The 25,150-nt window shown below is 39.6% G+C and overlaps 1 protein-coding gene across 5 annotated transcripts; it reads left to right on the forward strand.

The window, feature by feature from the left end:
* Positions 1–23,460, forward strand: ogfod1 (2-oxoglutarate and iron-dependent oxygenase domain containing 1). Of its 5 annotated transcripts, none has more exons than XM_078400562.1 (13): positions 1–255; positions 3,743–3,891; positions 5,035–5,081; positions 6,316–6,416; positions 8,082–8,198; positions 10,350–10,441; positions 11,775–11,900; positions 14,345–14,458; positions 16,138–16,217; positions 16,974–17,287; positions 18,136–18,264; positions 18,433–18,491; positions 22,712–23,460. In XM_078400562.1, exons 1-13 carry the CDS (start codon positions 105–107, stop codon positions 22,742–22,744), a joined length of 1,512 nt encoding a protein of 503 aa, XP_078256688.1. In that variant the 5' UTR covers positions 1–104; the 3' UTR covers positions 22,745–23,460. The 5 variants fall into 5 exon arrangements, with proteins under 5 accessions (XP_078256688.1, XP_078256690.1, XP_078256686.1 ...); XM_078400564.1 differs by lacking the exon at positions 22,712–23,460 and adding an exon at positions 22,476–22,676; XM_078400560.1 differs by lacking the exon at positions 22,712–23,460 and adding an exon at positions 19,807–20,274 and having other exon boundaries at positions 2–255.
* Positions 23,461–25,150: the final 1,690 nt, after the last annotated feature.

Genomic DNA, 25,150 nt, shown 5'->3' on the forward strand with positions numbered 1-25,150 from the left:
CTGTTTGCGGAATCGCCGAACTTTGCGGCACGGCGGGTTCTGCCGGGTAGTGTCGTTTCCATTGAGGAATAACACCAGATTGGAAAAGGTGCAGCTGAACTGGGATGAGCTCGAAGAGGCTTCGGACTGAGTCGGGGAATGGTCGCGGAAGGAAAAGACAGCTGAAGAGGGAGACTGCGGAACTCAACCCGCTGTTGCTGGAAGCGAAGGAGCGAGTGAGCGAGGCCTGGAGCAGAGGGCTGGACTACTCGCATGGTGAGGAGTAGTGTATCGGGCCCGGGCCACACGGCACTGGAGAGAACCGTGTGTAGGAAGGAACTGTAGATGTTGGTTTACACCGTAGGCAGATACAAAATGCTGGAGTAACTCAGTGGGACAGGCAGCCTCTCTGGACAGAAGGAATGGGTGGGTGACATTTCGGGTCGAGAACCTTCAGACTGAGAGAGTCAGGGGAGAGGGAAACTAGAGACACGGAAGGTTCACAGAGGGGGAGCAGCGAGAGAGAGAGAGAGCGTTGCAGAACTCTCGTCGGAGAGAGGAGGGGAACCTCATCAAAGTCGGCGTACCTTGAGGAGATTTCGCACCGGAGCAGACGAAATGCGTAGGAAGGAACTGCAGATAGTGGTTTACACCGAAGATAGACACAAGATGCTACTCAGCGGGACTGTTGCCTGTCCTGCTGAGTTACTCCAGCATTCTGTGTCTATCTTCGGCGGGGTAAGACATGGATGTTGAGATTGAAGACACAATTCAAGGTCAATGTGACTCACTCTTGCACCAGTTGAATTCCATTAAAATATTTGAGCACCTAGTGTGGCCTGACACCAATGCGGTACAATATAAAATGAATGAATGAATAAGTTTATTGGCCAAGTATGCATATACAAGGTATGTGCCTTGGTGCTCCGCTCACAAATGACAACACAAACATACTGTACAAACATACAGTTAGCAATTAAGAATAAAGCATTAAGGATATATTACAGTATAAACATGTGGGTGAAAATAAACCAGAGCAAAAAAGTGACTACAGACTTTGGTTATTGAGTAGAACTATCACTTGTGGAAAAAAGCTGTATTTATGTCTGGCTGTGGCTGCTTTGACAGTCCGGAGTCGCCTTCCAGAGGGAAGTGCTTCGAAGAGTTTGTGGCCATGGTGAGAGGGGTCAGAGATGATCTTGCCCGCTCGCTTCCTGGCCCTTGCAGTGTACAGTTCGTCCATGGGGGGAAGATTGCAGCCAACAACCTTCTCAGCTGTGCAAACGATCCGTTGCAGCCTCCGGATGTTGTGCTTGGTGGCTGAGCCAAACCAGACCATGATGGAGAAGGTGAGGACGGACTTAATGATAGCAGTATAGAATTGGACCATCTTTGCCTGTGGCAGATTGTGTTTCTTCAGTTGCCGCAGGAAGTACATCCTCTGTTGGGCCTTTTTGACTGTGGAGTTGATGGTGGCCCCCCATTTAAGGTCCCTGGAGATGATGGTTCCAAGGAACTTAAATGACCACAGACGTGACTATGGTGTTGATGATGGTGAGTGGGGGGAGGGGAGGGGGATCTCTTCGAAAGTCAACAATTAGTTCCACTGTCTTGAGAGCATTGAGCTATAGGTTGTTGCGATGGCACCAGGACGCCAGCTGTGTCACTTCCCCTCTGTAGGCAGATTCCTTCCCATCCTGGATCAGTCCAATCAGGGTAGTGTCATCTGCAAACTTGAGGAGCTTGACAGAGGAGTCTGTGGATATGCAGTTGTTGGTGTAGAGAGAGTAAAGGAGAGGGGAGAGTATGAAGCCTTACGGAGCGCCCATGCTGAGGGTCTGCGGGTCCGAGATGTGCTTTCCCAGCCTCACATGCTGCTTCCTGTCCGTCAGGAAGTTGATCATCCACGGACAGAGGGGTTATAATATGAGAAATAGAAGCAACAGTAGACAAGACTCGTGACAGCTTCACTGATTGTTATGAGCATGGCTGATACTATCCCTGGTTCATTCCCATTTGTCCTCATTCTCAGGAGACACAAGAAACTGCAGATGTTGGAATCTTCAGCAAAAGACAAAGTGCTGGAGGAATTCAGTGGAGGGAAATTGCAGATTGATTGGAGTAGGGGGAAAAAAACTGGAAAAGAGAGGTGGGGAGTGGACCATTGCCTGGCACATGACAGGTGGATATATATTTTCTGATCGTCTTAGTGTCAGAAAATATATTAATCTCAAATGTTCATATGCTCGAAGACTGAACATCCCTGTTTCTCAGGGGTAGAGAATTCCAAAGATTTAGATTTTTAGATTTAGAGATACAGCGCAGAAACAGGCCCTTCGGCCCACCGAGTCTGCGCTGCCCAGCGATCCCTGCACATTAACACCATCCTATACACACTAGGGCCAATTCTTACATATTACCCAGTCAATTAACCTACATACCTGTACATCTTTGGAGTGTGGGAGGAAACCGAAAATCTCGGAGAAAACCCACGCAGGGGAGAACGTACAAACTCCGTACAGACGGCGCCCGCAGTCAGGATCGAACCTGAGTCTCCGGCGCTGCATTCGCTGTAAGGCAGCAACTCTACTGCTGTGCCACCCTTTATAGCAGACTTAGTCATGGAATAGACATAGAAAAGTACAGTACAGGGACAGACCCTTCAGCCCACAAAAATCATAGAAGTGTTAGTCTCAATGAATGAACAAGAACAAAGTGGAATAGATGGTGTGTGTAAAATTGCAAGCTCATCCACTTTGGTAGAAAAGGTAGAAAGACGTAGACAGTGAGAAATGGAAGTGTTTGGTATTTAGAGGGAGTTGGTTGGCTGGATACATGAATACAAATAGGCCAGTGCAATGTTGGCCTTTATTGCAAGAGAATTTGAGGGAAAGAGTAGGGATGCCTTGCTACATTTATGCAGGGTCATTTTGAGGCCACAGCTGTAATGTGTATATTTCTCATGTCTTTGCTTAAGAAAGGATATACTTGTGACAAAAGGTTTGCAGTAAAGGTTCACTAAATTGAAACCAGCAGGTTTGTCAGATGAAGAGTGAGTATATGGTCTGCAATTATATTGTCTTAGTTTTGGGGATATGAGGTGTGATGTCATTTAAATATGTGAAATTCTTCATTTGTAGATGGCAGTGTAGCCTGCATACATGAGGTGGATGTATACAGGCTTAAGGGTGAGTATATTATGGAAAATAGGGTAACTAGAGAGAGAATGGGACCACTCAGAAACCAAAGTGGTCATCAATGTGTGGAAGTGCAGGAGATGGAAAAGGTTCCTCATGGCTATTTCTCTTCTGTTTTTACAAGGGAGAAAGACTTAAAGGTTGGGCAACTTGAGGAAAGTTGATGGAGATATCTGGAGGATAGCCTATATCAGAGTTGAGCAGGTACTGAATGTCCATAGATGTACAAAGATAGATAAATCTACCGTCTAATCTGATAAATCCAAGAACACTGTGGGAAGGAGGTCTTGTCATCATTAGACAGAGGTGAGGTGCCAGGCGACTGGAGGGTGACTAATGTTGTGAGACCTGCAATGTAAGTTGAACCAATACGGCAGTAATTAATACTTTTGGCAGTCTAGAATAATTTTCCCTTTACTCTATTCAGAGATTATAATCAGATTATAATCATCAAAATTCCTCTTTATTTTTGTAAAGAAACTAAGTGAAACATGCTTGTGTCTAATTTATTGCAGCATAAATGCTTCTTGACAAGTTTACTTGTGCCTTTCTGCCTTCCTTCACAGAACTGGGTCTGCAGGTCAGCACTCAGCCATTCACACACTGTGTGATACCAGACTTTATACAGAGTCAGTCATTCTTGACAAGACTTCAAAATGACCTTCTGCAACTAAACTTTCATGAAAAATCCAATGATCTCTATAAATTTAAGCAGGTGAGAAGCAGTTTTCAGAGAACAAATGAAAAGGTTGGTTGGAGGGAGAATAAAATGAAACTGGTAACTCCAAAAGGAGAGGGGGTCGTGCTATGTTAATGAAACTATGCTGAGGCGATACTAATTTCATTGCTTTGAATGAACCCTGCATGTATATCATGAACAGCTTGTTAAGAAGGGTATAGAGGTTGGGGTTCTAGCAAATGGACTGTTCACATAATGTGAACAAGAGAACAGGCAAAGGGATAGAATGAAAGAAGGAGTTAAGTCATTTTCATTTACAAAAGGATATTTGCATCATTTTAGTTATTTTCAAAACACTGCAGCCAAATTATCGCATTAATACTTTAGTCATTGTTGTAATTTCAGAAAAAAATTGTGCAGTGGAATGGCAAAGCTGAGGTGCTGATTGTATAACAGAAACTCTGAAATGTGGGGTGAGGTGCACAATGTAAAGTTTGCAGTGATGTGATAAAGTGGTATTTGACAATCACGTTAAATTCCAGTTACAATGTTTGCTGGCATTTTAGTTTCTTAATACAGACAAGATGTTAGACATTTTTTAAAGATAATTTGAAAGATTGTATTAAATTATTGAAGGTAAATTGGAGAGTGTAAACCATGGCTGATCCCATACAATGGTGCCTAAAGTGGCTATTAATAAAAGTGATGAGATGAAATTTCAAATGTAAAGTGGTAGAGTTGCTGCCACACAGCACCAGAGACCAAGGTTCGATCCTGGCTATAGCTGTTCTCTGTATAGAGTTTGTACGTTCTCCCTGTGAGCACGTGGGTTTTCTCCGGGTGCTCTGGTTTTCTCCCACATTCCAAAGACGTGCGGGTTTGTAGGTTAATTGAATTCTGTAAATTTTCCCTAGTGTATAAGATAGAACTAGTGTACGGGTGATCATTGGCTGGCGTGGACTTGGTGGGCCGAAGGGCCTGTTTACATGCTGTATCTCTAAATTAAATTAAGCTCTTCTGATTGAGCTGACAGAATGAAGTTCCAGGTGAATATTCGGAGCTAAGGTTTTGATAGCGGAGAATAAATTGCGCTATTGAAGGAACAGGTCTCGATGTAAATATATAGTTAGGAATGATTGATTTTGCTGGATGTTAATGTTGTCTTTTATTTCCTGATAGTCAGATGACCTCAGGAGGAGGAAGGGATACCATATCTCAACACTCAGGTGAGCTACTATGAAACCACAGCTTATACTCTTGTGGAGACAACCATATACTTTAAAAAAAAATGCATTGCCCTTTTACAACAATGGTAGATAGTACAAACATTCATTGCTTGATTTATGAGACTTGCCATAATGCATTTGAGACACACATTCAACAGGCCCTGGTGAGTTGAAAGGCAATGTGGGAACCAGGGCCCAAAGTATTTAAATGAGATGTGGGAAATTTGGCCCTGTGAGATTCATGTGAAAACAGAAAACTGATCCCAGGTGAGTTTAAAAAGAGCACGAAACAGTTCCCTATGAGTTTGGAGGGACCTTGGGAAACAAATGTTGATATTAGAAGCATTAGAGGAAATGGGACTGCAGTGTGTTTGAAGGGAAACGGACCCCTGTGATACAAAATACCTAACCATTGGGACTTCCGAAAAGCAGAGATAATTATTGGAATTACAGCAAATGTCATATCATCATACAGCACAGAAACAAACCCTTCAACCCAACCTGCCCACTCTGACCAGGATGCCCCATTAGCACTAGTCCCATCTTCCCACATTTGGTTCATAACCCTCTGAGTCTTTCCTATCCATTTATCTGTCCAAATGTCTTTTAAATGTTGTTTCAGTGTCTGCCTCAACTACCTCTTCTGGCAGCTTGTTTCATGCACCCACCATCTTCTGTGTGGGAAAAGTTGCCTCTCCGATTCCTATTCAATCTTTTTTCTCTCACCTTAAACCTACGTCCTCTTGTCTTCGCTCCCTTACTTTGGGTAAAGGACTCTGTGCATTCACCCTATCTATTCCCTTCATTATCTTATACGCCTCTATAAGATCATCCCACATCATCCTGTGAGGAATGAAGTCCTAGCCTGCTCAACCTCTCCTTGTCTGCCAGAGCTAGCTACTATATCTCTGCAAAGTAATACCTTCATTATTCCAAAATTGGCTGAGTTCTGATGAAAATTGATCAATTTGTTTCTCGCTCATGATCTGCTGTGTATTTCCGGTATTCTCTTTTTGTTGTGCATTGAGACATAATTTATCAGAGTTTAGGAGCTGCTGATTGTCCTCTTGTAATTTTATTTCGCCTAGTCTGTTATAATTTGGTTGAATTCATGATGAAACTTAGGTTTAGCTGAGATTGGATGACCAATTTCCCTCCGGGGATGAATAAAGTTTTATGGTATCTTATTGTATCGATTAAGTTGTTCATATGATATTCCTCTATCTCTCTCCAGGAAAATACTTTATGAAGATTTTCGTACATGGCTCTCAGATATTGCAGGTGTAAAACTGGAAAGCACAGTTGATATATCTTGCGCTAAGTATGAATACACAGGTATATGGTGTTAATATGGCAAATATGGGAGCTATTGATTACATGTCATTTTACTGTGGGTTCTGCCTATGTAGTATTATGTGGTGCATCTGGTGTTTCAGTGCAGTGTTGCATGGCATGCACATTTAATTATCTTTGAAATGTATAGAATGAACATTTTTGCTTTCAGTTGCGGATATCCAAGGAATATCTTACTATGGGAATTCGACAAATGCTATTTCTACCTTCATAATTGGTGAATCAAAACAGTGATATCAACTAGATATAATGTATGATAATCATGTGTTGTGCTACACAGTGTAAATATTACATACAATTACTTTGTGACAGTTTTAAGGGTGGTCTTCAAGTTTTCGCTGTGGTTGCATATGAAAATCCTAAAAGTCTCCTATGTTTAAAAAGTTGTTTTCGAGCAGGTATTTAATATAATGTGTGTGCTTTGAAAAACACGCAGCTTATGTCTAATATATTTATGTACAACTGGCTGAAATCTTGAGTATTGATAAGGTGAAGGATTATTGCCACATCATTTAGAAATGTTACAATTTGTGTACATTGACTTACCTTAAAGTGCTTGAATTGCTACATTGATAAAATTGACTTTTATGTATAATCGTGAGGTATATAACCCAATTAACTTTTCGACCTTGTTGAGTGAGATTTAATGACTGGTTCACCGTTGTCCACTGTAAGCTTCCTGTAAGGTGATTGCCGTAGATAGAAGACAACTTCTGCAGACTCAGATCATCCATGAAGAGGAATGTTATGGCTAGACAAATGCTCGTTGTAAAGCAGTTTTGATTGCAAAAATGCTTGACAATGCAGGCAAGAATTGATTTGCAGTGTGAGCTGTGCATGGAGAAAACTGCATATATAGCATTGTACAGCCAACTCTGAATAGAGATTTAATGTGATTGTTCCTCTCAAATAATATTATTTGTGAGCCTTCAGATCAAGCAGAAACTGCATCTTCTGTAGTAACTGGTAGCTGTCATTATTCCAACCAGTGTGGTTAAAAATCTAGCTGACAAGATTTTCATACTGGAAAACAACACCAAAACGTATTCCCCAAAATTTAGTTCGAATGTTGACATTAAGCAACGTGGTAATGTACAAAATTGTTTAACGCAGCCCCTTACGACATTGCAAAGACAAATTTCTGGTCCCTTTTTGTAAAGGCATCCTCAGAAGATAAAACAGAAAGCATTCCTTTTCCATTTTCCTGGAAAGCTATTCTCACGTGTGTTGCCTGATGTCCAAAATTTGCACGTATTATTGTTCATGCCAGTCTAGACTTGGTGCCTTAACACCGTATTTAATCACAAACCAATTGCAGCTCTTTGTTACCAATTGATTTTATAGCAGGGACCATTGAGCTGAAAAATAAGAACAATTGATAGATTTTCTGTTGCCAGGAGAAAACATGATGCTGTCCAACAATGGATTGAGGAAGGTGCCTGGCTTGAGTAACTTGCTGTACAGAATGGTGGATGTAATCAAACCATTAACAAAGGTTATATGATTTGAAAAACGCATTTAAAATATCTTGTAAATGTAACAGTTAAAATTGAAATACTCTGTACTCTTTCATAATTTCTGAGAAAGTCTAATCAAACACCTTTAGATAGCAACTATATTGATGTTTTGAACGCAATGCTGTTGCAGATGTGTTGCTCTGTCATGATGATGAATTAGAAGGGCGGCGAATTGCCTTCATCTTGTATCTTGTGCCTGAGTGGCAAGGAAGTGATGGTGGCACCTTGGATCTTTATGATGTAGATGGTGAGTAGGATTTGCAACTTATCATTGCAAAATATCGCTTTAGCCATGGTGACTCCCAAACAGATATTCATCATTGTGATGCACATAGTTTCTGCTGATGTTTTAATTTTCAGTAATTAATGTTATGAATACCTTGACAACATCCTATGACCATGTATATACAAGCATGACGTGACCCTGACGTGAGAGGACGCTGGCGTTGATTATTCGCCGCTTTTCCGTCAGGATAGTTTGTCTGTTTGTCTGTTTGTTTCTATGTTAATTGTATTTGTAAAGCGCTTTGTGCATGTGTTAAGGCGCTATATAAAATAAATATATTATTATTATTATTATAAAGCAAACTGCTGTAGAATCTTGGTGAGTCAGGCACATCTGTGGAGGGACGTGGACAAACTATGTTTCCGGTTGGGACCCTTTTTTAAACTGCTTCTCGCTGAGTTCCTCCAGCAGTTTGATTTTGTTTTGCTCATTAGCTGCTGAGTTCCTCCAGTATAGTATAGTTGGAGGGATTCTTGTGATTTACCTGTACCCTGAATCTGGTTTTCACATGGGGCCCAGTTGTCCTATTAATTACAGCTCGGATAGGAAAAGACTTAAAGAATAATTCATAAAGCAGTGGTGAGTTTCTCAAACAAGTCGGTTCATTCAAGGCCTTTTACAAAACGAGCTGGGAAACACGCTGAGAGAACTCAAAGTGTTTCAAAGATTTGCAGCACCCATTGACTTTTTATATTCTCACAATATAATGGTTCCATGTTCATTTTATATATTTAAAATAATTCATCATTGATCAATGTCTCTGTAGCCTTTAATCTTGATTTTATTCCTAGAGTTATCTTTAATCTTCTGACCCCTTTTAGAAAACCACTCTTCCCATTTGCAATAAAAACACTATTTTCTGATCAGTTTTCTTGCCCTCAACTTAGTTTACAGCCCCCAGTGTTTTTGTTAACAGGTTAGCTATGCTATGGAATATAAACACCTTATTAAATCTATGTTTTGCTTCTCCTAACATCTTTAAGTTCCCCTCACTCTGTTGGCCTCTTTTCCCATCATGCATCCCCAGCATGTAAGTTCCTGAGTTAAACATATTACAATCTGCTAATTTGTCTTGTAATTTTCAGATTTTCTTACATTTATAGGTGTAATTGTGAAACATGTAGATAGAATTTGAGAATCTTATTTCCTGTGGGTTTTCAGCAGGGTAAATAGGCCTTGCAGATTTGGGCAAATTTCTTATTGTAGAATTCAGAATCAAAATGATTGGCATAGCAGACAAAATTAAAATGAGGAAAAAACATTTATTTGTAGTGTCTTAGCGTGATACAGTGTGGAAACAGGCCTTTTGGCCCAATTTGCCTACATCGGAGCCAACATGTCCCAGCTGCACTAGTCGTGTAGCTTGGACATGTTGGCCGATGTAGGCAACCAGTCGTGTAGCTATACTTGTTATATACAGTAAACTAGCTACACTAGTTATATGCAGTAAAATTAGGATGCAACATTTTATTATTTATCAAGGGTCTCTTTACAAGCAATACAAAAGTCTTGATTTAAATATTGGACTGGATGGACAGATCAGCAGATTGACTGCCATTCAGAGAACTTTCATTAGTGTGGGTCTGACAACTCTCCAGCTGTTTGACACAAGTCAGAATAAGGCAGTTCACCAATCTACCATCATAAACATCCGTTCCCTCCACCTCCAGCACATTCTGATTGTCACATGTGGTATCTATGAAATGGAGTTATTTGCCTAGGCCACTATGACACCACCTTGAACTTTGTGACCTCTACAATAGTCATAAGGGAACACATTTCCTTGCGGATTCAGCATCAATTTGTACACCATTATTTTTGGAAATAAATTGTCATACCTCATAAGCTAGTTCTAAAACATTGAGTGACCTCCCCAACCCCACTGTGGAGCACCTTCACCAGTCGACTAGACTTCTGCTGTCACTTCTAGTCTTGAGTGGGAGGTCAGGGCAGAAGATGAGGGTGCTTGATCTTGTTTGTGAGTGTGGAAGTGATTTTGGGTGAATATAAAATTATATTTGATAAGTAGTAAGAATACTAAATATATTCTACTTGCTTGTGTAGAAATTGCAGACTTGCACTGATGCTTTTCAATCTAATTGTTTTCTGTAGACCATTACCAGCCTCGAGAGATTGTCAAGTCATTAACTCCATCGTGGAACACATTAGTTTTCTTTGAAGTTTCTCCTGTCTCTCATCATCAGGTACAGATGTGGAAAAAGTTCAGAGTAAGCTAACTGTGGACAAACAGACAAAGATGTTTCAGATGAAGACTTCAGAGACATTTCGAACCTTTGTTCTTGTTTGACAAACTTGATTTAAAGATGTTATGATAGGTCACAGGTGTGTGTTTTCAAAATGCCCACGATATTACAGGAATAGGAATCCCCTTTGTAAAAATACACAGGAAAAGTAGCATAATAGAGAATGCCAGTTAGATCCGGATACACCCGAGTCAGGCAGCACCAATCTTGCAGACGGAGTTATCCTCTAACTAGGGATAATTCTGTTGAACTGACTAAATAAACATTGAAGTTAAGAAGGAGGCAAGAGAAGGCACAAACTGAAAAAAATGGTGCTATCAATAGCTAACTATCCTGCTGTTATGTTTGCCTCCTTCAGGCACTGCTGTCCAATTGATGTGGGACATTGGGGATTTCCATTACAGTTTGAGCTTATTTTGCACTCTTTCCGGTCCCACCCATTAAAAACGTTTGGAGTTTTACCTCACTCCTTCACTTGGCCAAGTACTCATCTCCAGGTCTCCTGGAATCCTGTCAGCCTATGAATTCTGCCTGGTGTTTTTGTAATCCAAGCAATCTTTGCAGATGTTGAGAAATGTATTAAAACTGCTGATAGGCTTTGTAAAGGTGAAGGAACAATTTTATTCCCAAACGACTTTCAAGATTTGGCTCATGATCAAAATGTGATTTGATAAAGTTACAAATGGCTTATTTCGATACAACATGTAACACAGATCCCCCATCAATTTTCTAGCACCCTTGATTACAGAGCCTTGCTGGATTATCCATTTAGCCAGACCACCAAGGTCATCACCTCCGAGAGGAGTCGACCAGTAGTGGAATGGACCGCCTAGGCCACCGGGGAGCCAAGACACCGGCCTGCAAAGTCGGCCTTGGAAGTCAGCTATGGGAATGATCTGCTGATTCCGGCCGGGCTGGAATTCGAGAGCCCCCAACCATAGGGGGCAAATTCGACTGGCAGATCGGTCGTGGAAGTCAGCTCTGGGAATCGATCTGCCGGTTCTGGCCAGGCCTGAGTTCCATTGCCCCGCCACAGGGGGCAAATTTGACTTGCCAATTGACCGTGGAAGTCCCAATAAGATCGAGATCAACCATGTCTTCTGGCCCAGGTGCCACATTTTCGGGGAGATTCCCGTGAGGGATTTCAAATGAAATATTGTAATTTTGTCTGGATTAAAGGAGGTGCCAGACCACCAGTTGCCAGAAAGTTGATTGTAGACATGTATAACTCACTACGTTTTATAATTTACTGCTTAATGCTTTACCTGCTCAGGTGTCCGAAGTGGTGGTAGAGGGCAAATGCCGCCTTTCTATCAGTGGCTGGTTCTACGGGCCAACGTTGGAGAGGCCACCCCGTTACATTGAATGCCTTTCTCAAGTGCCACATATTGCGTGTGATGTAAGTTGAGATTTTTCTCACAATCTGCCTTGAATAATTTTGTCAAATACATTAAACAATAGGTTAAAAAAACACGATTGATACCCAAAGCAAAGGTTGTAGAACTCTGGCCAATAACCCGTTTCAACTGCAATGAAGTGTCAATTATATTTTCCTATCAGTTGTAATCTTTCTAATCGGAGCCAGTTTGTGTCATACCAATATCATGCTGATGCAGTGGTTAACTCCGAATGTTAGTTTTATTTATCCTCTCATGCATCGTAGTCTTTCTGTGCACCAATAATGGAATTTGTAGAATCCACGAATGGCTCGACAGCAATGTTGATACTTACAGTAGTGAATGCAAGTCATCTTTGAGTCTGAAAGGCAGCTAAAGAGGAAGCATATCCAAAGTCCATTAGAAACAATATCTTAATAATTATAATCTTCTTTGGAATAAGTCTTTGATTGCACTGCAGACTTTGTTTTTTGCACTATTATGGTTAGCTAGTATTACTGCTATTTATTTATTATAATTTGATTATTATATATGAAGTGTGTGTTACTGCGTTTACAGGACTGGTAAGATGTAGCAAGCAAGAATTAATTTTGTTCTGCCTCTGGACATATGACAATTAAACACTTGACTCTTCTCAAGTGTGGAAATAAATAGGTAATTTTCACATAGGGGACCTGACAAGCAGGGTGACACAGGTTAAATGCCGGACTTGATGTCAAAGATGTGTTTGAGAAAATCAAATGCTTGTCTGCAATTTTGTTGCGTATAGCTAGGTGGCAGTGAGGGCTGTGATGGTAATGTCACATATGGTTGCTCTGGAGATGCAGGCAGGTTAAATAAAGTTGGTTGGTAGCAAAAAATAGCAAGGCTGATTATTTTTTTAAATTATGAGAGGCTGAGAAAAGTCATTGTGCATCACTGCAAGTCAGCATGCAGGCAAAGCAAGGAATTAGGAAAGCAGGTGATATTTGCCCTCGCCCAAGAGGATTTGATTTCAAGAGTAAAAATATCTCCCTGCAATTACAATGGATCCTTGTGAAACTGCTACTGGAATACTGTGTACAGGTCAGGTTTTCTGACTTAAGGAAGGTTATACTTGTGAAAGAGAAAGTACTTTGAAAGTTCGCAATATTGATTCCTGGGAAGGGGGGTTTGTTTTATGGATATAGATTAAAGAGATTGGTCAGTGATGTCTTGAATTTGTGTGATCCCATTGAAATATACAACATTCTTACAAGCTTTGATAGGATAAACAAAGCTATAACAAAATCTCTGGTTGGTGTCTCCAGAATCAAATCAGAGGTACAATATAAGAGATTAATCATTCAACACTGGCATAACAAATTTCTTGACCAAGGATATAAATGATAAACTGTAAAACTATGTCCAAGATAACTTTGGAGGTACAGATGCTTCACGTAAACAAATCAAAGATGGATTGATGTTAAGATATTGATAATTAAAAGCAAGGGTTAGTGTATGAAGTTACGGCTAAATCAAAAAATCAGAAGTGATCTTGGGATTGATCCCTGGGATGGCGGGACTTTCATATGAGGAAAGACTGGATAGACTGGGCTTGTACTCGCTGGAATTTAGAAGACTGAGGGGGGATCTTATAGAAACATATAAAATTCTTAAGGGGTTGGAGAGGCTAGATGCGGGAAGATTGTTCCCGATGTTGGGGGAGTCCAGAACCAGGGGTCACAGCTTAAGGATAAGGGGGAAGTCTTTTAGGACCGAGATGAGAAAACATTTCTTCACACAGAGAGTGGTGAGTCTGTGGAATTCTCTGCCACAGAAGGTAGTTGAGGCCAGTTCATTGGCTATATTTAAGAGGGAGTTAGATGTGGCCCTTTTTGCTAAAGGGATCAGGGGGTATGGAGAGAAGGCAGGTACAGGCTACTGAGCTGGATGATCAGCCATGATCATATTGAATGGCGGTGCAAGCTCGAAGGGCCGAATGGCCTACTCCTGCACCTATTTTCTATGTTTCTATGTTTCTCATATCATATCATCATATCATATATATACAGCCGGAAACAGGCCTTTTCGGCCCACCAAGTCCGTGCCGCCCAGCGATCCCCGTACACTAACACTATCCGACACCCACTAGGGACAATTTTTACATTTACCCAGCCAATTAACCTACATACCTGTACGTCTTTGGAGTGTGGGAGGAAACCGAAGATCTCGGAGAAAACCCACGCAGGTCACGGGGAGAACGTACAAACTCCTTACAGTACAGCACCCGTAGTCAGGATCGAACCCGAGTGTCCGGCGCTGCATTCGCTGTAAAGCAGCAACTCTACCGCTATGTCTATGTTTCTATGATAATGATGTTATATCTGAAGGGCTGCAATGGCCAGTTTATGTTTCTATTTCTTCCAACACAGCAGGAAGTTGCACATTGATCCTCTGTGACATGCTTTGCCTTAAAATGTTTCAGGAAGAAATACTTTATGAATGGATCAATCCAATTTACATGGATATGTCAGCTCAAGCGAATATCCAGGAGCAGTTTGAAGAAAAATCTGAAATTCTTCTAAAGAATTTTTTCAAGGTAAGTGTGTGGCAGGATATTATTTGGTTGAAATTAGAAAATGCCTTGCACACATGGATAGGAAACTTGATGTGAATCTGTCACCTTGTCTATGAGAAAGTCTTTGGAGTAAGTTCATTTCTTTATTATAATGTCTGCTTTCACTGTTAATTTTTTGTGATATTTATCACCCGCACATGTCATGTATTGGTGGTATCTGCATCCGGTTGCCTTAAGGAGCCTATTTTTTATTTCATTGAATGCTGACAATCAGAACATTATAGAAACTCAATGCTTTCCTGGATATTGGAGTGCTACTGATAGCCATTGACAGTCAAAGGCTGAGACAGGCAAATAAGGTCAGGGGAAAAGTGGTTTTATCCCAGGTTCATGTGGTGAATTCAGAGGCTTAATCTATTTAGATTAAGGGATCAGTCAACATAGAAAAAAAAATTAAATTTGTGAGCAGCTGTTGTAGATTTAAAGTAAGCTATGTGTTCTGTGCATCTCACCTGCTGTGTAGTTTAAAACTTAAAATGGTCTTTATTTCATCCTGTTTATATCAAACCATCTGGAGAGATCAAAGAAACAAGAATTCTAAAGGCTCAGGAATCTAATCTGGATTGAAAGATAATTATTTTGTTACATCTTTTGGTTTTGTTTTAAATGGTCACTAGGACAGCCATAAAAATAAGATCCTTGAAGTCAGGAACTATTCCTAAACCAAAGAGGTGTATTGTATCAGATTTCAAAGGTCAACAAAACTCCTTAACTATCAGTTTTGGTTATATGTCAAGGTTTTATTGACATTTCTGCTTCCGTGGGAGTATATTAAAAAATAAATCACATTTACACAGCACTTTTTTGGTCTTGGGAAGTCCTAAAGTGCTTACAGCTAGTGAAATATTATTGGAATAGATGGTGATAATCTAAAATAAAACATAAAATATGGAAATACTCAGCAGGTCAGGCTGCAACTGGGGCTAGGCCAACTGGGAATTTTCAGCATTTTCTGTATTCTTAGAGTGTTCATAAAATAAATGTGTTTGCAAGGTAATCTCCCAAATGGCAAGCATGACTATATAACCATTTTCAGTAATATTATTTGATAGATTAATGTAAGCCAGTTAACCAAAAGACCTCCACTGATCTAGTTTAAACATTGCATTGGGATGTTTTGGTGTGACTCCTAGGCAGGCAGATGGGATAGGACCTTGAATAACAGCTTCATCTGAAAATTAGCACCTCAGAGATTGTACTGTTTTTCAAATCAGCACTGCCCTGGCAGCCCAGATTATTTAGAGGCATAGTCAATGAAACATTTTTCATAAAAGTCAACCCACTGGGTTACATTGACTATCAGGCTTAAAAGTTTGTTCCATAGGTTGTCGCTGAGTTAAGAATGCCCGACGTATGGACATGTCTAGATAATGAAGCACATTGTTAAATACAAAAGTTTGACATAGTTATATACTTTCATTCTCACAAGTAGTTTTAAGTTGTGAAAATCGTCATGTTGGTGGGTTAATGGCAACAGTTGGTGAGAGTGTAAATTGACAAAAGCTATAAAATGACAGCTATTAGAGGATGAGAATACAAAAAAAAAAAGAAATGAAGTTGCGAAATGTAAAATATTGTTAATGCCTGGATACCACAGACGGTAACAGTAAAACAAACATTTTTCTGCATTGTCTGATCAGAAAGAAAAATTTCAGATGGTATGTGAGGCTATATCTAACCCAAAGATTAAATGGAAGAGAAGAGGACCAGCGAACAAAAGGTAGATGGATCAGAAATCTGAAGGATCGGCATTCTTGAATATTAAAGATGTTGAATGATTTTTTTTAAATGCACTTATCAATAGAATACTTAACCCAGAAGCACCTGCGCAGAATTTACAGCAGGTCTTTTCTGTAACACTATTACTCCAAAAATCAAACGCACCTAAATCTGGAATGAAAGAGAATGGCACAGTCACTACACTTGCACTTCATTATTTCAGAAATAGAAAAAAACATTGTGTAAAAAATCTGCTGCTGAAAATAAGTCTTTTAAACTGTTGCTTGCAAACACTAAATTTTAAATCTGCAACTGCATGCATGAGGGACTGTGCATTATAGGCCAACAGTGGCAGTTGATGCAGTATCATCAAGACAAGACAAGAATGTACTTCTAGGTTTGTAAAAGTTTCATCTTTTTTATCCCTCTCGTTTTCATTCCACTTCATGTAATCATAGGAATCATGGCCTGTTCCCAGGCTCAGTCATTATATTGCTCAGGTGATTTAATGGGCCTAGCTTTCCAACTTTATCTAAAATTTCAATCTCTGCAGCAGTATGGTCTTTCAACGCTGCACAATTGTTTTCTTATTTGTTCAATAGAAGCTAACTTGAGCTTCTGCTCATAGCAGATGGGTTGCCAGATTTTTTTTTATGTATTTGTGAAATAAGTGACAAACCTTGTTTTTGTTGAGAGCATTGTCTGTTATTTCCTGGATTTGTGATATGCTCTCTGATAGTGTCTCTTTGTTTCTCAGATGCTATGATCAAGCAGAGGAAGATGGCTTTCCTGACATTCTTGCCAAATGTATGAAGCTCTTTTATTCTGAGGCCATGTTCCTGCTTCTGTCCAATTTTACTGGCTTAAAGCTACATTTCCTCGCAGCCTCAGATAATGATGAAAAAGATGAGCAAGAAGATGACCTGGAGATGTCTGATGAAAATGAGCAAGCATGCTCTAGCACTGTAAAGGATGAGAAATCAGATTCAACATTTCTTAATGGCAATGAGAACAGAGGAGGCACAGTACTTGAAACAACCGAAAAAACAATGCCAACGGACAGACCACAAAGTAAGATTTATTTTTAAAATATTTATTTTTAGGGATTGGTAGATGTCATCACTTGGTACTATGACAAGTAAAAATAATTGTTCAAGTTAGATGATATTAGTGAAGCTGAATATTAACCAAATTGGATGTAATAATGGTTTTACACGGTCCAATATTGCTCCCCTCTGAATTCAATAGTGAATACAATTGGGTGGGTTTAAAGCTACCAACATGTCCAAGCCTATCAGTTAGTTAGAAGCAGACTACATTTTTAGTCCTCTTTCTTTACTCTGAAATTTCAGAAATCGGTCTGTGATTACTGAAGGCACAGAGAAATGTTTAATGGGAACCTCATGGTGTAATGTTAGCAAGTAAATTTGTGTTGGAGCATGCAGAAGATGTCTGGATATGTAGCCAGTGAGGTTGATCAGGGGCATGATGAAGTTGATATCTTATTTTATACTACAGAAAATATTTGCTTCAATAGGATTTGCTGCAATTTGCGGTCAATCAACATATCAACACAGTTAATAAAGCCAGCACAGATGTACTCAGTTGAATGTTGTGGGTACTGACTTCATGATGCAGTAAGATATTACATATGGTAATATGGAACTTAAAATGGGAGAAGAAACTTGTAGCTGAAGGTCGTCCAGCAACAATTTAAATACATTTCAGCAGCAGTGATCTTGGAGTAATGCCAGTGCATCAACGTGTCTATTGATGAATATTGTGTGGCAACAAAATTAAAAAATGATAAGATGGTAAAGTTAAAAAATAACAATGGAGACATTGTATGGTTCTTCACATACTCAATGAACAGCAAGTGAAAGAATTCAAAGATGCATCAATTAATTCTTATTTTTCAGAGCCTGGTGTTCCTGTTTGCCGAGGAGAATTAAGACGTTGGAAAAATGGATACTATACACTTATCCACGACACCAATGTGGAAAACACAGAATTTGCCCTGGACCTCTTGTTCAGCTGCGGTTGTGAAGGTAAATGTACTGATTTTAATTTACAGGATATACGCTACACATCTGGTGTACTGCTGGATCACAACTTTGCTTCTGTCATACCATTGTGGGGAAAAGCAAGACATTGTATTGGAAGTGCCAGCATATGATATGATTAGGAGAATGAACAAGTATATTTCTCTGTTCCAGGCTGGGATGAGGAATTTGGTGGTGTGACTTCATACATTGCAAAAGGGGAAGATGAAGAGGTATGAACTGAATTAATTCAAATTAATTTCCTGAGGAGATTTAAAACTTTTGAAATAATATAGGCTTAAAAAATGTTTATGTATTGTACCTTGGTACTTGTGACACTAAAGGACCATTGAACCATTAAATGTTATTTAGTAATCCCAGTACCCAAGTCATGTTGAGTTTATAGTCTTTTGCACGCAAGTCCCAACAGACATTGCATTCTGCATCCAATTAGACAGAATTCTGATACATCTCGAGGATCAGTGTGGGACCCTCATTATTTGTGATGTATGTTACAGTTTTGATAGGAACTTGGGTATAATTAGTAAGTTTGCAGATTAAATTTAATTTTGACAAGTGCAAGATATTGTATTTTTGGTCAGATAGATGCAGGATAATAAATGTTTGGGTGCTAAGCAATGTTGATGAACAGAGAGAGGGACCTTGTGGTTTAAGCCCATAATTTCCAGAGAGTAGAAGTGCAGATAGTAAGGTATGTTTAGCTTTATAAATCAGTGGCTATAAAGAAGAGTTTCAACCCGAAACGTCACATATTCCTTTTCTCCAGAGACCCCCATGTGTTACTCCAGCATTTTATGTCTATCTTCCATAAAATATAAGTTTAAATGCTTTTGTTACTATTTTACAAAACACTACTTGGATTGTACTGGTCATCACACTACAGGAAGGATGTGGTTACACTGGAGAGAGTGCAAAGGGAATTCATCATAATGTTGCCTGGATTAAAGGAGTTTAGTTATTGGAGATTAGTGATTCGATAGGCAATTTCTATTATCTCTGAAGGAAAGGAGCCTGATAACTGACCTGCTAACGCTATATAAAGTTTATGGGTATAGATAGCCATCATTATTTTCCCACGTGGACATAAATTTAAGATGGCACTAAGGCACTTTTAAATGGGATCTAAGTCAAAATTTGTTTTTTGCAGAATGCTGCTGATAATTTAAATTTACCAGCACAGAAGATAGTAATTATATTTGAGAGCCATTTAGAGAGATGTTGAAATAAGCAAAGTAAATAAGGATATGCACCAAATGTAGGCCATTAGGGATAATGCAGATGGCAAACAAAGAAATGGTTTGGGGGGGGGGGCTGAAGGACCCATTTTGGGGCTGCACTGTTCTCTGGCTGAATCATATGGGAAGGCTCCCTGCTTTGATCAGCAAGTATCTCAGCTGGATCCTATAGTTTGCTCATGCATCTCCCATCTTTTTCAGAAAAACATAGGGAATCTTGGAGTGATGGAGAATAAATTGTGTTACTTTTCTATAACAAAATCAATTTTTAATTATTTATGTTGTATTTCAGTTACTTACTCTTTGCCCAGAAGACAATGCATTGGCATTGATCTATCGAGATAAAGAAACATTGAAATTTGTGAAACATGTTAACCAGAGGAGCATCAATCAGTTTAACAAGAATAATGAGGGCTGGAGTTTCTGTGACTTTTCCTTTGTGTACTATGAGTGATTGCACATCTGCCTTCCCTGCCTAAATTTTGCATCCGATATGGGATAAAGCGCAAAAGTACTCAAACACCATCGTCTTCCTGATAAAGAAGATCTCTGTGGTAATATGTGCTAGGCCATTCCAAGATCAGACACATAATGGTCCCTTTATATCACAACTACGTTTTCGATGGGCTGGATATTTGGCTTCACCAGAAGTTGAGTGAGGACTTATTTGACCTGGGAAAAGTTACTGCAAGTCTCGTAGAAGTGATTTAAATATTTTTTGAAAAAATGTCGTTTTTATTCCCTATTAAAAATGTCTGAACAAATGTGAATTACGTTTCCCTTAATTTATTGTGTCTAACATTCACTGCACTTTGCAGTTAACTATGTTCAGTGAGTGTTCTGGGTTGTGAGACCCATAGGTTTCACACTTAGAATCTCGCAATACATTTATTGATGCTTGCTGCAGATTTGTTGATGCTGCTATTAATACCTGCTTCATTTGACGGTGATGGTATCCTTATCATGGTAGACGTTTTTGGAGGTATATATTTTTTGTTTACATTTCCTCCAGTTTATATTATTTAATATCTATGATTTACGGCTGTGCACCATTTTTTTGCTGAGAGTGTAGATGGTAAATTTGTCTGTCCGCTGCCCCATTAACTTGGAAGCTGGCTGCTCCATGATATGTGGGAAGCCAAGGTAAATATTATTGTATTTTCTCTCCTTGATGAAATAATGCACAAAGTAATGTGACTGATCGGGTCGCTCAGGCAATGAAGATGATTGGGAAGCAAAATTTATACGATTTGTAAGAGGTCATTTTCTGGAGTTTAGGAATGTGGATACATTCTCTTCATCTGACAATACTGTTGAAGTATAAAAGGAAGCCTGATGCTCGCTCAGTGCACAGAATAAAAAAGGAATTCTAAACTTTCCACACTTTCCACCACTGGTGTGGCTGTCATGATTTTGGGCAGAGAATTGTGCCAATCAAAGAGTAAATTGGATAGGTATATGGATAAGAGGGGATTAGAGGGTTATGGTCTGAGTGCAGGTAGATGAGACTAGGTCAGGGAGAATGGTCGGCGTGGACTGGTAGGGCCGGACAGGCCTGTTTCCATGCTGTAGTTGTTATATGTTGTTATATGTTATATACATCAGTCTGGTTGATATTATAAAACTGGGAAAGACAAATGGGATTTCTTCAGTGGAAAAGAAGTTTGGTATAACTGTAAGGAAGATATTGGCAAAATAAAATCTAGGCTTTTTAGTTTAGATATACAGCTTGGAAACAGGCTCTTTGACGCACTGAGTCCACGCCAACCAACAATTGATCATCCATTCACACTAGTTCTATATTGTTCTATTTTCCCATCTACTCTTTTGAGAGGTGGAATGAAGCTTTATCAAAGTACTGATTGATTCCTGAGATAAGAAAGTTCTATTGAAGGAGATTGGGTCTAATGGCTCTCTGTGTTAGAATGCCTGTAATCTGGTCCTCAGTTCATCTGGTTGGGGAACAGTCAGGTGATTTTCATGGGAGAAAACTCCTCCACACATTTCCTCATTAAGTTGATAACAAGAGGTGTATTGCAACTTTCTCCTTGATTTGTCTTTCAGTCCAGATCTGAGGGAGGTACATTCCAGCTTTTCTAATTATTGATACATCAGCTATTTATTTTGAATTCTGTCTTTTTATCATGTGATTGATAAAAGGACAGAATTCAAAAGTGTCATGATAACCTTTTATCAAGGTTATCATAACACATTGGCTTTCATCAGCCAGAGAAGTTGGGAGGTCATGTTGCAGTTGTATGAGACATTGATTGGGCCACATTTAGAGTACTGTGTTCAGTTCTGGGCACCATGTTATAGGAAAGATGGTGTTAAGATGGAAAGGGTGCAGAAAAGATTTATGAGGATGTTGCCAGGATTAGTGTCTGAGCTACAGGCAGAGGTTGAGTAGGCTGGGACTCTATTCCTTAGAGCGCAGGAGGTTGAGGGGTGATCTTCTAGAGGTGTATAAGATAATGAGAGGGTCGATGCACAGAGTCTCTTGCCCAGAAAAGGGGAATTGAGGACTAGAGGAAGTAGGCTTGAGGTGATGAGGAAAAGATTTAATAGGAATATGAAGGGTAACTTTTTCACACAAAGAGTAGTGGGTGAATGGAACATGCTGCCAGAGGAGGTGGTTGAGGCAGGGACTATCCCAACATTTAAGAAACAGTTAGCCAGGTACATGGATAGGACAGGTTTGGAGGGATATGGACCAAATGTGGGCAGGTGGGTCTAGTGTAGTTGGGACATGTTGGATGGTGTGGGCAAGTTGGGCCAAAGGGCCTGTTTCCACACTGTATCACTCAATGAGTCTATGAGTAACGGGAAAAATTGGGATAATTGAAGTGCATGCTGATTCCAAGTTTCATGAATTTAATGAAGAATTGGATGGGATAAATGTATTGAAAGCAGTGTTGTAGTCTACGAATAGAATCTGATGTAGGTGTTTCTCACATCCAGGTGTTCCAGGGATGAGTGAAGGTCCAGGGAGATGGCATCAGCCATGGACCTGGTGTTGACGGTAGGCGAACTGCAGTGGGTTAAGGTTGCTTGGTAGATGAGATTTAATGTATTCCATAACCAGCCCCTCAAAACACTACATGATGGTAGATGTCAAGGCCACTGGACCGTAGTTGTTAAGAAATGAGGTCTTGCTTTTCATTGGCACTGGGATGATTCTGGTCTTTTTAAAGCAGATGTGTACCTCAGAATGGAAGAGGGAGAGTTGAAAGATGCCCGTGAACACATCTGCTAGTTGGTCAATGCAGTTCCCAAAGACATGGCCATGGACTCTGGACCAATTACTTTCCATGGAATCACCCTCAGGAAGGCCGATCTAACTTCTGCAACATTCACCCTGGGAAGAGTCACCCATTTCATGAATTGATATTTCTGCATTATGTAAAACAATGTACAGTTTTCCATGCCTATCTTGAGAGAAGTTTTGAACTAAAATTAAAGTTTAATTTGTCGACACTGATATATTTTCCAAAGGCAAGTGACTTATAGATAGTTGTAAAGAATTAAGAGGTTTTAGAAATAATAAGTTGCCATGAAGCCAGCCATATTTTTTACGTATCTTGTACTGCTCCATTTAAGAAACTTACAAAGAAGAGAACATGAATCATAAACTTAGATTGGGAGGCATATATATACACACTAATATATTAAAAATCTTTACAGCTTTTAAGGACGTGATTTCAAAGGTTGAGCAAAGCTGTATAAAGCTCTACACTGTTTATCCCCTTGTTGGGGAAAGTTGAATTTTTTATAAAATATTTTTACAGTTAACACAGTAGATTTAAAATAATCCAATGGTGTCTATAGAAAAAGTAATCATCATTTATAGGAAGGTAGACACAAAATGCTGGAGTAACTCAGCGGGACAGGCAGCATCTCTGGAGAGAAGGAATGGATGATGTTTCAGGTGGAGACCCTTCTTCAGACTTATGTCGGGAGTGGGGGGACAGAGATAGAATGTAGTCTGAACAGTAAGACTGGTGGGAAAACTGGGAAGGGGTGGGGATGGAGAGAGAGGGAAAGCAAGAGCTATTTGGTTAGAGAAGTCAATGTTCATACCGCTGGGAGAACTGTTGTGAAATGTTGTCATTTACAGGATTTGGCTGCAAACTTGCTCTCTTGTTTCATATCTATTTTTATCTGAATTAATTTTAGAAGCGATAACGACCTAAGTTCACAATGGCTATTGTGCAACACCGGTTAAAATTGTGAAATATATGAGAATTTTGCATTCTAGACCTGAGATACCACACACCTACCTAATATAGTGTTATGCGTTTAGAATGTCACTAATCACCATAAGACGACACACTGTCATGGATATAATCGTTTTATCACATGTATGCTGTGCATTGTGATGCTCTCAGTGTGTAAAAATTAATAAAGTTAACTCCTGTTGATGACTTCATTTATTTCTTTGAGTATGTTAGTTAATATTATTTTTTTCTTTACCTTGCAATGCCAAGTTAACTCTTTGTTATCTTAAGCAGCCATTAAGATTTTTTGATTATATTTATAAAGGTCACTGAGATTTTTTGGAACAATAAGAGCATAGCAAGCGATCCAGAAATTTCTGAGAATGTAACTGGTTGTTTCAGATGTCAAATGACACAGCTTTTTGACAATTTGAACGTAAAACTTGAACAATTAGAATGGTTGTTTCCCCCAAAGAAATTGCAGCAAGGAGAAAGTGCAAGACGATGATCAAATCTTGCTTGCAGCAAATAAGTGAAATCAGAGGATAGGGATGAAGTTGTCCTTGCTACATTTCAAGGTTTAAATTTGGAAATGATACACGTATTTGAGTTTCAGCTGCCTCTAAAATATCTCTATTGTGGGGAACATTTCCGCTCAATGAAGCAATCAGATCACCTGGAGAATCTCGCAAGGAATACGTACAAACACTGCATGCTGTGCTGTCTGCCGAGGGTGAATGTGGAGCCTCTTGTACATTTGGCTTCCCGTGAAGTTAAAAATATTTATTCTGTGCAGGAGCAGAAATCTGCAGATCATGGAGCCGAACAACAGAAAGTTGCTGAACCATACACCTCCCTGCTCTCACCCCTAAAACCTGTCAACCCATGACATGTATAATAATGGAAGGGGGAAATTCGAAAATGAACGCTCCGAATGCACATTTTGTATCATCCATCGGCGTCCCTTTATAATCCCGTGCGGCAACCGCGAGTGTCGGCTGAACAGTTATTTCGAAATCATTTGCAGAACTAAATTGTATTTTTAAGGTATCTGTCGCTGTGCTCGAAAGCTACAACACATCGTGTGAAATTCATTAACATTTCCCCAGTATCCGTCTACTCCAATCCATTGAAATTCCTAACTCCCCACAACCTAGATTATAGTTCATTAAGCCGAAATATTTGAATTTCAGTTACACCAGTTAACGATAATTATCAGTTATCGTTTGCCCTTAAAGAATACTAGTATCGGGGTTTCCGTTCAGCTGGGCACTGAAGAGGCAGATATATCTGCCTTTTAAAATCTTGATTACCGTTGATTGCATTTGTTTTACAAACAAATTTGAAGTGTTTCATCCAAGGGGAGTTGCCACGCTTTCTGCAAACAGCTATTTAATAAACAATTCCCGTCGGCTTAGT

Source organism: Rhinoraja longicauda, chromosome 6 (assembly GCF_053455715.1).
Source record: "Rhinoraja longicauda isolate Sanriku21f chromosome 6, sRhiLon1.1, whole genome shotgun sequence".
In the NCBI taxonomy this organism is placed as follows: Eukaryota; Metazoa; Chordata; class Chondrichthyes; order Rajiformes; family Arhynchobatidae; genus Rhinoraja; species Rhinoraja longicauda.

Bases quoted from the DNA above. Each gene is read 5' to 3' on its own strand.
- ogfod1 (XM_078400560.1), top strand. From the start codon at position 105: ATGAGCTCGAAGAGGCTTCGGACTGAGTCGGGGAATGGTCGCGGAAGG. The intron at 6,417-8,081 runs GTATATGGTGTT...ATGCTGTTGCAG, and splicing joins CGCTAAGTATGAATACACAG to ATGTGTTGCTCTGTCATGAT. The intron at 10,442-11,774 runs GTACAGATGTGG...TTACCTGCTCAG, and splicing joins CTCCTGTCTCTCATCATCAG to GTGTCCGAAGTGGTGGTAGA.